Source organism: Nipponia nippon, unplaced genomic scaffold, assembly GCF_047370975.1.
Source record: "Nipponia nippon isolate SJK-2023a ecotype South Korea unplaced genomic scaffold, ASM4737097v1 scaffold_7, whole genome shotgun sequence".
NCBI classification, from domain to species: Eukaryota; Metazoa; Chordata; class Aves; order Pelecaniformes; family Threskiornithidae; genus Nipponia; species Nipponia nippon.
In genome coordinates, this window is record NW_028262391.1 from 1,732,569 (window position 1) to 1,744,750 (window position 12,182).

Sequence of the window (12,182 nt, forward strand, 5' to 3'; positions counted from 1 at the left end):
TTTTTTTTACTATGAGGGTGGTGAGACATTGGAACAGGTTGCCCAGAGAGGTGGTAGACGTCCCACCCTTGGAAACATTCAAGGACAGGCTGGATGGGGCTCTATGGGTTTAGAAACTTGAGTTTAAAAGGCACCTGCACCTCAGAAGACTAACACTGATCTTTGTGTCTGGCAGAGATCTTTGTGTACAGACACTGTTTACAGCACTGAACAAATAAGCTTTTTTCCATGTTGTTTAATTTCTGACTGCAAAAGCGCAGCAGTCTGAATCAGATACAAGAAAAGAAAAACCCCTATTTTAAATCAGATTCAAATCAAACATTGGACTACGACTCATTGCCAGGACAGCATTTACCAAATGTCTTTCCAAATTTGACTTAAGTAGCTTTTGTTCATTAGTGTAGTAAAGCCATGAGGTGTTTTACCTCTTTAGCACCCTTCCGGCCTTTAACAGAACAGATCGAAAGGCAGAGCCGAGCAGCACGTGGAAGATCAGGAATGTACATGTCATACAATAGCCATTCATTCCATCTGTAAGATTTAAAAAGCAGAATAAAACTAGGTTAAAGGAGAGCATGGAGACAACTGCATTCTATCGACAGCTACACTAAAAAGCATTTGTTATATTCCTACCCAAACTGTGTATGTGCACGAAGAGCACACTTGCTTACTGAAGTGTCCTCCTACGCACGTTTGACCACATCTACTCCTTTCGGGAATGGAAATTTCCCCGATCAGCCTTCTAGCAGCAACACTGTTTAAAAAGTCACACTAGGTTCAATTCCTGCACATTCAGTAATAGGCTCATTTACTTTCACTCTTGCAAACCTACTGGCTGCAACTGTCAGCGTAGGTATAACCTAAAGATAACAGGTTTGCGTATGTGCTACACTAATGTAAGGTTTAGCTTGTGAAATATTGTTCACTTCAGGGAAAAAAAAAGCAAGTGGAGAAAAATCTGGCACTGCTTTCAGAACTCAACTAAATCTGAACTGCTAGAAAATAAAAAGATAAATGCAATACAGAAATATAACACAGAAATGTAACACAGAAATCCAACGCAATATTCTTAACTCAGATATTATTCTATTTACCATAGTAATAAGAGCACAGATTGGTTCTACAGGAATACACATTTTGTTTTCATGAACGTCTCTAAGCAGACTCTCTCTCTCAATTGGCAGAGCTGTGCTTTTGAAGAGGAACTTGTGAATACAGTATATTTTCCTAAGCGGATTGCCATGCTGAATTTTCTCAGTTGGAAGAGGCAGCAGCTTCCAAGGACAGCGTTAATTTTTCAGTGTGTCTGTGGCTACTGAGGACAGAGTTTTACAAAGAAATAGCTGTCCAAGCCCTTCCCTAAGAATGAAGAAATTGGCAGATAAACTTTAATTCACTTTTCTTATGTGCTCATTTCATATAATACAGATCTGTGTGATTACATCCATGTTTTTAAGCCACACCTTCACCACCTTTCCAAGAAGATTTTCTCTCTGAAACAGTTAAACTATCAGTTCAAGTACCTTTGGGGAAACTCAGGGGGAGAAGCTATTGTTCAATAACTGCATATATTATTAGGCCTTCTAATTATAACACCTAATCATTATTAATAGAAAACATACAGACAAAAATATTAATACATTTTGAAACTTTCAAAGACATGAAGCCAGACAGAAAATGCAAGTCAAGAATTACTTCTGAACACATACTTTGCCTCTTACCCTAGCAGATGCTGAAATTTCACACCTCCTCATTAGTCACTTACAGGCAGAAATTCAACATCTTTTAGGTACTTTTTCTCAATATGTTTATAAATGCTCATATAAAGCTTCTTTTTGCACACTAACGGCACTTCTAAGTTCACGTGATTTATTTTTCCAGATAATATTCATGGTAGGTCAAATCTCTCGAAAATAATCAGCCCAGAGCTGGCAGTGACCTCCACGTTAGCAAATGATACCCATCTCTCCACACTCAGTGGTTCTGCTTTAGTACACGCTATGCAGCCTCACCAAAACCAATCTGCAGGTTACGGTACATCATACTGCCTCATGCTGAAGGCAAAATCCGAACCTGCAACTGGAACACCTGCTATTGATCCACAGTCAAAACCAGAGCTCAGTCACCCAGAGCTATGCTGGTTTCACAGTATGAATGAGTAACTATATTGGTGTTTCAGAGGCAACTGCAAATGCACATGTAAACCAGATCTGTTCAGTAAAGAAACTATACTATTATATGCAATGAGACAAAATACTTATGTTTGAATTAAGTTAATTCTATTTATAAATATAGGCTTAGGTAAAAATGTTCTTACAGAACTTAAGGCAAGGAATTCCCAGCAAGGAGCTCTACCTAAATAATGGCTAAGTCGAGCCTTTACTCCTTCAGTGCTATCATTTATGATGCCCTGGAAGTCAGGCTCTCTACAGTCGTTCAAGTACTTAGCTTACCTGGGATTAGAACAAGGTACCCTTTGAGTATTCACATTGTCACACAAAGGTTCTCCTCCATGGTAGATACCTGTTCTAACATAGATCTGAAAACAATGGTAATATTAGTACTATCTTTGAAATGTTACTATAAACAATTTTTTCACTGCTTTCAACATATACTATGATTACAACATATTACCCTTTAATTTCCACCAAGTAAAAAACAAAAACAAAAAACTGAAAACCAAAACAGCCCCACCACCCCCCAATCCAAACTCATCCATGCTCTGCAAGGTGTGAAGCATAGTATATAAGCATACCCTTCCAGAAAAAAATGTTTTCGTCTTTTTCCTCATTAATTGCAAAACTAGTTCTTAAAAATACAATAATAAACATGAAACAAACTCTAGAAAACCCTGGAATTTATTTTCAATTCTTCCTCTGCCAAGCTATAGTGAAAGAAGAGACCAAACAAATTCTGAGAAAGTTAGAGACCCAGGCTTGTAGCATGACCGCAGTGGGACCGAACCCTTCCTGCCTTTTCTCTTTGATCTTCCCATACCTCCCTTCTTAAAAGCAAAGAGAGCAGCACACTGTCCAGCACTCCCGCATCAAAAGTATTCCCGATTACTGTAATACATTCTTAGACATAGTAATTATTTAGAATATAAACAACAACATGGGTTTTGTTCTTCTATCCATTACATACTCAGCTGAAGTGAACTATGCAAACTGAGTTCTGCTCCGACCGGGCAGAATATTTAGCTAAATACCACAACTCATGCCTTGTAAGCAGCACACAAGTTTTTGGATGCTAAAATGTGGCTGTATTTTTTAGAATTCAGTGCTCAAATTTAAATAACAAAGTGGTCTAATTTTCTAACATGTTAAATAACACCTCTTTTCCAATGTAAACACAGAACAGAGGACTCGGGAGGGAAACCATGAGTTGCTGAAAACCATATACGATGCCATACAGCATTAGCCTTACCTTGTCTATGTCTCTAATGTTCACATTTACATAGGTTGCACAGAGAATTCTTATTCTGAGAGCACTATTTATAGTCCAGAGGGATTTGGCTGTAGCTTCTCCATTCATGTAGGGTGTAGCTGTAGAGATACGCCTGGAATAAGACGGCATCGTAAAGGTGTCCAGCGGCAGCTGGGTGTATAGGCTTTCCTTAGCCATCAGCATCAGATTGGGCATGCGACCAAGCATTATACAGCTTCTTATATACTGCAAGAAAACAAAACCAAAATTCAGTGTGTTTTCAAAGCGTACACTCCTGGTAATCGACACCTAAAAATATTCAGGAGAATATAAAAGTAAAAGCGTATTTAAAGAGCTTGTCATCGTCCCTGTATGTACACCCTTTACAGTCCTTACAGTTATAACATCCACCAGTCTAAACACGTTGTTGGGTAGGATGGCACAGTTGTGCTTCGTACAGATTTTGAGATATGAACAACGTCTACAAAAGTGGAAGGTTGAACTGGAGACAGAGACCAGAGCTGACAAAACGACAAGTCAGGTTTCTGGTAGTGCTCCTTAGCTCTGGCGCAGTGCAGCACAAACAGAGCCGACTGCTTGCAGGTTAGAGCTGCTCCTGGAAGCAGCCGAGCTGTTTTCGCACTCCAAGCTGCTGTGCAGACCTAGCACCGGTGACGCCGATAGTCCCAGCCACAGGCACAAGACAAATGGCAGACACGCTCATTTTTGGTTCAGTTGTGCTTATTACCTTCAGCTCAGCACTGGTCCTGACAGACTCGAGCTGTAAGCCTGTACGGTGTCCATTCAGGAGCGAGTGCTGAGAGCATTTAGTCTGGCAACTGTACCACGAAATCCAATGCGTTAAGGCAGGTCCAGCCCTGGAGTGTAATTAGCAAGCTGTTTTGCGGCACAGCAGAGGCATAGCAGATACTTCTGAAGAAACCACGCTAGATCAAATAGGTCTAGTGTTTGATCTCAAGATGACTGTGCAAAATTATTCACGTATGCCTGCACTTGTTCCCCAGCTCCCACAGAACAGAGCTGCTTTTCCCATTATGCAGGATCCCCCAGCCCCCTTTCTCTTCCCCACCGCTCCGGAGAGCGGATCGTCAACCATTTCAGACGGAGGAATGGAAGCGGTTTATGACAACAATACATTCCTCAAAGAGGAAGCAGCAGCACTCTGTCAGGAAACCTACAGGGCAACGCTGCTGTCTGCTCCGGAGAGGGCTGCTCAGATGCCCTCCTGTCTCACGCTCCCAGCACTAACAAAACCCAGGCAGCGAAGGACAGACAGCCACAAGGAAGATTTAACACCAATTTAGGTAGCGTTGGAAGTTTATCACTCCTTTAATAAGATTAAAACATTTAAAGATGCACGTAACAGGACAACAAATAGTTTGTTTAGATTTTTTTCCACCCCTAAAGGGGAAAGGGACAAGATTCATGGTAGCAATGGTTGCCTCATAATTTAACATCTGACTGAATTTCCTTCTGTACTACATCAACCCTGTTCAAGCATAACTCATCTCTTGCCATCAGAAATCTAGGCTATTTCTGAAAGTACCCGCCACCGATTTACCATTCATGTTAGTGGTAAACTACTTCATTCAAAGAAGAAAAATTACACTAGTGATAAATTCTGGTTTACATTACCTTTTCTCCCCCCCTCTCTTTTGGGGCACATACAGCAACAAATACACACACTACACTCATGCGTTAGCCAATTAGTTTAAAGACACTTAGACTTTTACTTCTTATGTTTTGGACTAATTTAATGGAAAAGCAAGCCACTCATAAAACTGATCACTTTTCTCCCTCATAAATTTGGATTATTTTAGCATATTTCAAAATAAATCCTTTACACTACTCACCTTATACTGGCTCAGCGGATATTTTTCTAGCAAGTATTCATCACAGCCACACACTTTTAAAATATATTTGCCCTGGTACTCCAAGACGCAAAGTTTCAGTTGTTCGGATGACAGCAACATACTTCGCGTTTTCTTCCTAATGGCTTCAGCAATAACTTGCTCAGGCACGCAGTCATGATTGATTTTTAAGGTGTATTTCTGCTTATCGTTGTTTGGTGAGACTATTACCCATATCACCACTATGATTTGCCCTAGAATAGATGTCAAATAACGTTAGGCTTATTTTCAATACAGTTTCAAAACAAAAAACCACCCCAAACAAAAAGCTCCCACCCCCCGCAACACAGAGAATTGCTTGCAGTACGACTGAAAGACGATGTAGACAAGATTCATAGCCCAAACTGACAGAGGGTTTATAACTTCTGCAAGGAACTCAGTTTATTTTTGACTCTAGTGTAAATTCAAACTTTTACTCCTTGAGGCTAAGAATATTTTTATTAACCGAATACTACTGACTATTTAGCCTTGAAGAAAACAGCAGTAACTGTTTCATATTTGAGGACTGCAAGATAACTCAGTGATTCAGCATCATTTAATTCCAGATTCCTGAATGTCAGAGGAAAAAAATGCAAAGCCAACAAGCTGTTTCTGCCCATTAAAAAAAAAAATCGCCTATTTACCAAGTTATATTTCAAGATTTAGTTATTACAATAGCAAAAAATGTAGTTTTAAGTGTTGTCTTCGTTTTGAATCTACACTCTATCTAGAAAGTTATTCTGAATAACTCAAGGTGCAAGATATTGCTAAGAGTGTACGAAATACAGTACGTAAAACAGTGATTTACCCAAGTCACCAGTTGTACTCTTTGATTTCAATCACTGAAAAAACCATTATGTTTCTACTGTAAATATTTACCTTACCTTTATCTAGTTTATTGTATATGTGTTTGGGCAGCTCAGATGAAGATTCTACATTTGGAGGACAGACATATAATGCTCTACTATGTGGTGCATTGGCATCTCGAAGATCCACTGCTTCTTTACAAACATTAAGAATATTCCTTCTGAAGTCTTGTACTTCTGGATCCTTAACCATGTCAAATTCACAGACAGGCATGCCAATAGCAAAACCTACAGTATTGAAGAAACATGAGAAAAGAATTGTAACTGATAATTAAAGCTAAAGACTGCTTCTATTAGGGACAGAAAAAGCATGCTTTAAGCAAAACACAACCTAAAACATTTGTGTTAACCACTGGCTTCCAGGGCATACATAATTGTTTTATTTCATTCAAGAACAACTCGGTTCTAAAGTTAAGTGCACTCAGCAGTCACAAAAAAGGCTGGACGACAGGCACGCGTTCCCTGAAGATGCTGGAAGCCTTGAATCCCTGCTCTCACAGCTAACACTCCTCCTGCAGCAAAAGGACCTGTAATAAACCTCCTTGGAAGTCAGCACAAAGTTTCCTAAGAGGACCAGAGGAGCTGTGATGTGCTAGTTTTTTCTAAAACCCTGGCAGGATTATTGATAGCTATTAGGATCGTAGTCAACTTTGCTTACAACTGAATGACAGCTATTCAATTTTTTTGATGAACTACGCTATTTAAAAATGTGACAAGCACTCCAAGAGATATCAAACTTAGCTCTTTGGCACAGAGTCATGTAATAAGCGTCCATTTCTCTCAGGTCCCCTCTCTCAGATGTAATTCCATTTACTTTAATGAGATTACTTGCATAAATAATTTTTTAGGCATGAATGTTCAAATGGAACCTTTTAATTGTCCTGTTGCATGGTTAGCTAACCACGGCTCCCCCCAAGTCTTGAACAGGTTAAGCTCTACAAAACAGAAGTAGTTTACCGATGATGCATTCATAACAATTAAATAATTTAACAATTAGGAGCACCCCAGAACAAGTATTTCCAGTTGGCAAGTCTCTACCACTGCAGTGTACATCTGTTAGCAACCAAAAGGGAGCGGGTGTGCTTGTACTGCCTGAATTCAGATACTTAACCTAGATGCTGAAACATACGCTAGTCTCCCTGTGCTTTCTCAATGGATAATGGAAGATAAGCTACTCCGTTCAAAACATGACCATTTGTCTCCCCTCTGCCCCTCCAACCTCAGGTGGTTTTGTTTCCCTCCCCATGCTCTTTTTGTAGGAGAGGGCGAAGAAAACCACCTCATTTCTCAAATTTTACTTTCTAAGCAAGATCGCATGCGTTTTTATACTGCTCTATTGAGAATGTGGTTTAAGATTTGTAATTAAATCCAGAATTTACAATTCTGTAAACTTCAAAACAAATTAAGATTGACTTCCCAAATAATAGAACAGGCTTCGCTCTGTAATAATAGGAAATCCTGCTAATAAGAGAGAAGCAAAAAATATCCTCTAACCCACATACAACTACAAATACGTACAAAGCACCGACTTTACATGTGAATGAAACAGAACAGCAAAAAAAGTTTAATTCACAGTTCACGAACGTCAGCTTTACTATGATCAGCATCTTTGGACCTTTGATGCAACAACTGACAGTTATGAAATGCAAACTTTGACAGATACAGGTGACAAACACAACCCATTTTAACTCTTTGTTTCGTATTTTGAAGAGGAGAAGCCAGTTAAACAGATATGCTATGTTTAAATAATCTCACCTATTTCTCTATTAAGAATCTTTTCTTCTCTGTTACCTACTGGTTCAATGACTTTTAGAAAAGGCTGAAATAGTCGCAGGTCACAAAGTCTCCGTGTTTCATCAAAAAATTCTTCTCTTTCTGCTTCTTGTGTAACACTTACAAAAATGTAAGAAGACTCATCTTGAAGGAGCTGATAGAGAGGGTATTTTCTCGCTTCTTTAAAGAGTTCATGTTTAATAGTTAGTAAGGTGGCCTCACGGAGGCATTCTAGAGTCACTATCATTCCATTTGGGAGAAGACACTCCACAAGGATCCTCGGTGGCATCAAGTGGATGCCCCATAGTTCGCCAGATGACGGTCGTGGAGGCATTTTTAAGTCTTTAGATAACTTTGTACTGGAAGTTTTTCAAGCAGTGACTCGTACGAGTAAACCTGAGTAAAAATCAGAAATTTCAATATTAAAATTTAAAATACGAACATCCCAAGGAATTTCAGATAAAATTGTTCAAACATCGCTTATAATTCTAGATGAATATTCACGGCTATATTTTACATTCACAAAAAAGAGAGACTTGATAAAACTGATGTCTAAGGAACTTATATTTGACGTAAACATCTACTCAAACAAAACAGTTAATAGTAGAATCACATTAGTTTGGGAAAAACATGCCAATACACATCTGGTCTTAAAAAAAGGAGGATTAATTTTTTTACCTGAAGTTTATATAATTTATGATTAGAACACTTAAATAGCATAGGGGATGAAAATATCTAATATTCAAGTTATTATTACAGGAATTTTTAAGCAAATCTCACAGTTCTTCACATTTGGAAAGAGAAACATTATCATTTGGACGAGATACAAACAATCAGCTCTGCTCAGTTTAGCCAAACCAATGCTTCAATTTTTAAACTTTTTCTCATCCCAAACCTCTTAAGTATTCAAACACCACTAAGATAATAGTTATAAGTATTTACTAAAACCTCTAAACTTGATTTTAAGAATCCATGTACACACAAAAATTGGCTTCAGCTTTTTTAGATCAGTATAAGCTACTTACACCGGCAACAAACCCTTTTTTCCACGAACAAGACAGAAGAACTGAGCTCCATTAACACTTTTTGGTTGCGCTTGTTTTATTTAAGATCAATTCCCTGTTCTAGCTCCCCTTGGCATCTGCATGAATGTCTTTGCCAAGCCAAAGGAAAGGAGGGGAACCCGTGCCTGACCTTCTAGCAGCGCTGCTTTATGCCAGCTTAGAGCTGGTACAAGAAAAATTGTACCTGGACAGAGCAGAGATGTCTTAGAGCTCAGTGGCCAAGAACAGATGCCAAACAAAGAGCAGAAGAACTAGGCAGGCACACAGTGAGACTTCATCAATAAACTCTCCTCGTCGCCACCTATTTTTAATTTCTTTAACCAGAGGCAATATTTATGTGTTTGTGACAGAAATTCATCAAGATTCATTGAGTTTGTCCAGGAAGTTTTCACACACAAACTGTTGGCATCCTGTGACAAGAGTGAAGAACATTCCACGTTACAAAATATTTGCTTTTCTTTGCTCTGAAGCCTGCTGCTTTCACCCAATATCCTAGATTGCTAGTAATGAAACAAAGTTCCTTGTATTTGCATTCATTGCCCTTAATTTTACAGAGACCCATTAAGTCCTCACCACTACTCCTTTTCCATAATAGTCCCAGATTTAGTCCTTCACTGCCCAAAAGTCATTCTATATTTTTTTTTAATCCTTGTCATCTTCTCTGTATCTCTTCCACTTTTACCATACCCTTTTTGCAAGGTAGAGGAGGAACAACCATATCTGTACACCACATTCAAGGTCCAAACACAGTGACATAATATTTTCTACTGCTTTCCTAATAAACTGCTTTTCTGACTGTCACTGAGCAGCCAGACGTTTTCACTGAACGCCATACCATAGACCTAAGCTCTCACTGCAGAACAGGCAGTTACTGCAGAGGCCACCACACATTATGCAAATCTTGAATAGTGCATTACTTACACTTAGCCCGTAATTTCATTAACTTCAGCGTGTACATTATGAGGGAGGGTAATATCAACAGACATCTAAAGAGCAGTCCATCATGCCTCCTCCATCAACCAAGCGGCCTGAAAGCACAAGGGCTAGGATAACTACCAGGCTACACTTCTAAAGCCGTTCTTAATCATCCTTTAAGTCAAGAACCTTCTTAGGACTGCCCCTCTATCTTAGTTTCTTAACAGAAAGGAGAGAAAAACCCAAACCAACAGCTTCGCACCTCTTCTGTTTCATCACCTTCCTGAAGGCTCCAACTGTGGAAAAGCAAGAAATGCTACGCTTGCCCTTTGCTCAGCAGTTTTTAAAAACATATATATTTATATATGAACATATAAAAATTTTATTTATAAATATATATAACATTATAAATAAATAAAAATTATATATACATAAAAAAATAAAATAATGATCCTCATTTCTGGACTTCTATGCCTTGGTACTTATTTTTCTGAAAAGTTTTCTTCCAAGTACATCCAGTACCTGCTTTTGCCACACTTCAGTTCTTAAAATGAAGCATTAGAATGAAAGTGATGTTTTCCCAAATCCACTGCTTCCTAAGCAACTCTGAGTAGCAATAGGGTTGTCTTTTTTTTATCCCTCCTTTGTAGTTGTAGTTTGGGCTTTTAAAAATATCAACAAAAGTACTAAAGTGCCACTGCAGGTTTAGAAAAATGCTTTTCCACTAACACCTCACGCATATTTAGAAGGGCTTTGCAACTGAATTATTTTTTAAAAAGAGCTTAAATAAGCTATTTTATTTTCCTCACCGTTGTAACGGTCCCAGTGAGCGGATGCTGAAATGGAAAGTTCTAAGCACACTCACAGTGTCTTTAAAGAGCCAAACTTGGAAGGCTTACCAATTACAAAACATTACAAATGAACCCAAATAACACCATTTAGCGTAACTTGGAGAATTCTGAATTACCAATAACTATCCTCTGTTTACAGATAACAAGAAACACACAGAAGCTTAAATAGCATCTTTTTGATCAGGCAAAGCATGAACAAGACTCCCTCTCCATACCGGTGAATCACACTCTTATTTACATGTCTTAATTACAAGCATAGGCAGAAACATATTACTGTTAAGGCACATACCAGCATGAAAAAATCAACACAAGAACATGCAGTCGTAAGAACTTTTCTGTCCACACATACAAACAATGATAATATAGATGGACCACAATCAAATTAAATATTCACAGCACAGACTGAGTTTATACCAGCAGTCTTTTAAGTCCAGTTCCACAATCCTGTTGAGGTTCCTCTGAACTGACGGTTTTAAGAGCTCATCTTCTCCCTGCCCAAGGCGCGTGTTCTCATTCTTCATCATGCTGGCACGGGCGCTCCCTGAGCCAGCTCCTTACAGGATCAGATGTATTAAAGTGGCAGAGAACTACTCACTTTTCCTTTCTTGGGTTAGCTTCTGCTATTTTAGCTGCCTTATTGAGATCACCAAGGAGTCAGATGAACACCAGGGTCTACGCTGGAGACGGAGCACGGCTGTAGCAGGGCTGAGCTAGCGCGGCTTCAAAAACGGTAGTTCCACTGCAAATTTTTCCGCCCTCCCCACCAATAATTGCTAACAAAGAAACAGAAGCAGGGCTGGGGGGGGGCACACATACATATTAAATCCTTTTAGACAAGTAACTTTTCAAAATAAATGTCAAGCTTGGCTTGTTGAAAATTTCAAATGTTAAATGCCAACTCAATACCATTTCTTTAAAGACCTGCAAAGACTTGGTCCAAAAGGGACACCCCAAAATCTACACTCTTTTTAGAGCAACCGCACCAAAACAGCAACTTTTGTTTGAAACCGGGGTACAGACATGTGCTGGAATGGTGCATACAGTCACTCTGCGCGCACATTCGTTTTACTTGCACATGTAAGCACGCCTCCAGGGTGTTTGGATTTGGAAAGCAAAAATGTAAACAGAAACAGTTTTGAAGTATAGTTGGCAGCTTGTGTTTCTGTGTACACTTTCAAATCTGGAAAGCTGCCTGGAATAAATAGAATCAATTATGTTCTTCGACAGTAAGAGGTCTATAATTTTAAGAGAATTCTAGAGAGATGTTATTTAAATCCAACTCAGGGTACACGCAAACACTTCAAATGAACACTATATCACACCTGCAATCCCTGACCTTCCAAAAACACCTTAAGCTTTCTTCCCCTGCCAAAAGCT

The 12,182-nt window shown here is 39.0% G+C and overlaps 1 protein-coding gene across 8 annotated transcripts in view; it reads right to left on the reverse strand.

Moving 5' to 3' along the window:
- Positions 1-12,182, reverse strand: part of PIK3CA (phosphatidylinositol-4,5-bisphosphate 3-kinase catalytic subunit alpha) — a 47,572-nt gene that overhangs the window by 21,419 nt on the left and 13,971 nt on the right. For 5 of the 8 annotated variants that reach the window (XR_015700706.1, XR_015700705.1, XM_087740375.1 and 2 more), the window contains 6 exons: positions 7,958-8,371; positions 6,221-6,430; positions 5,301-5,551; positions 3,427-3,672; positions 2,454-2,539; positions 426-531 (listed from right to left, as the gene is read on the reverse strand). Coding sequence is in view for 6 of the 8 variants with exons in the window: in XM_087740375.1 (XP_087596501.1) it covers positions 426-531; positions 2,454-2,539; positions 3,427-3,672; positions 5,301-5,551; positions 6,221-6,430; positions 7,958-8,309 (1,251 nt within the window). In the remaining 2 variants the exon portion in view is untranslated. Of the gene's footprint in view, positions 1-425; positions 532-2,453; positions 2,540-3,426; positions 3,673-5,300; positions 5,552-6,220; positions 6,431-7,957; positions 8,372-9,223; positions 9,450-9,960; positions 10,068-12,182 lie in introns of all 8 variants that reach the window. The other 3 variants (XM_087740377.1, XM_087740376.1, XM_087740379.1) reach the window with 2 other exon arrangements.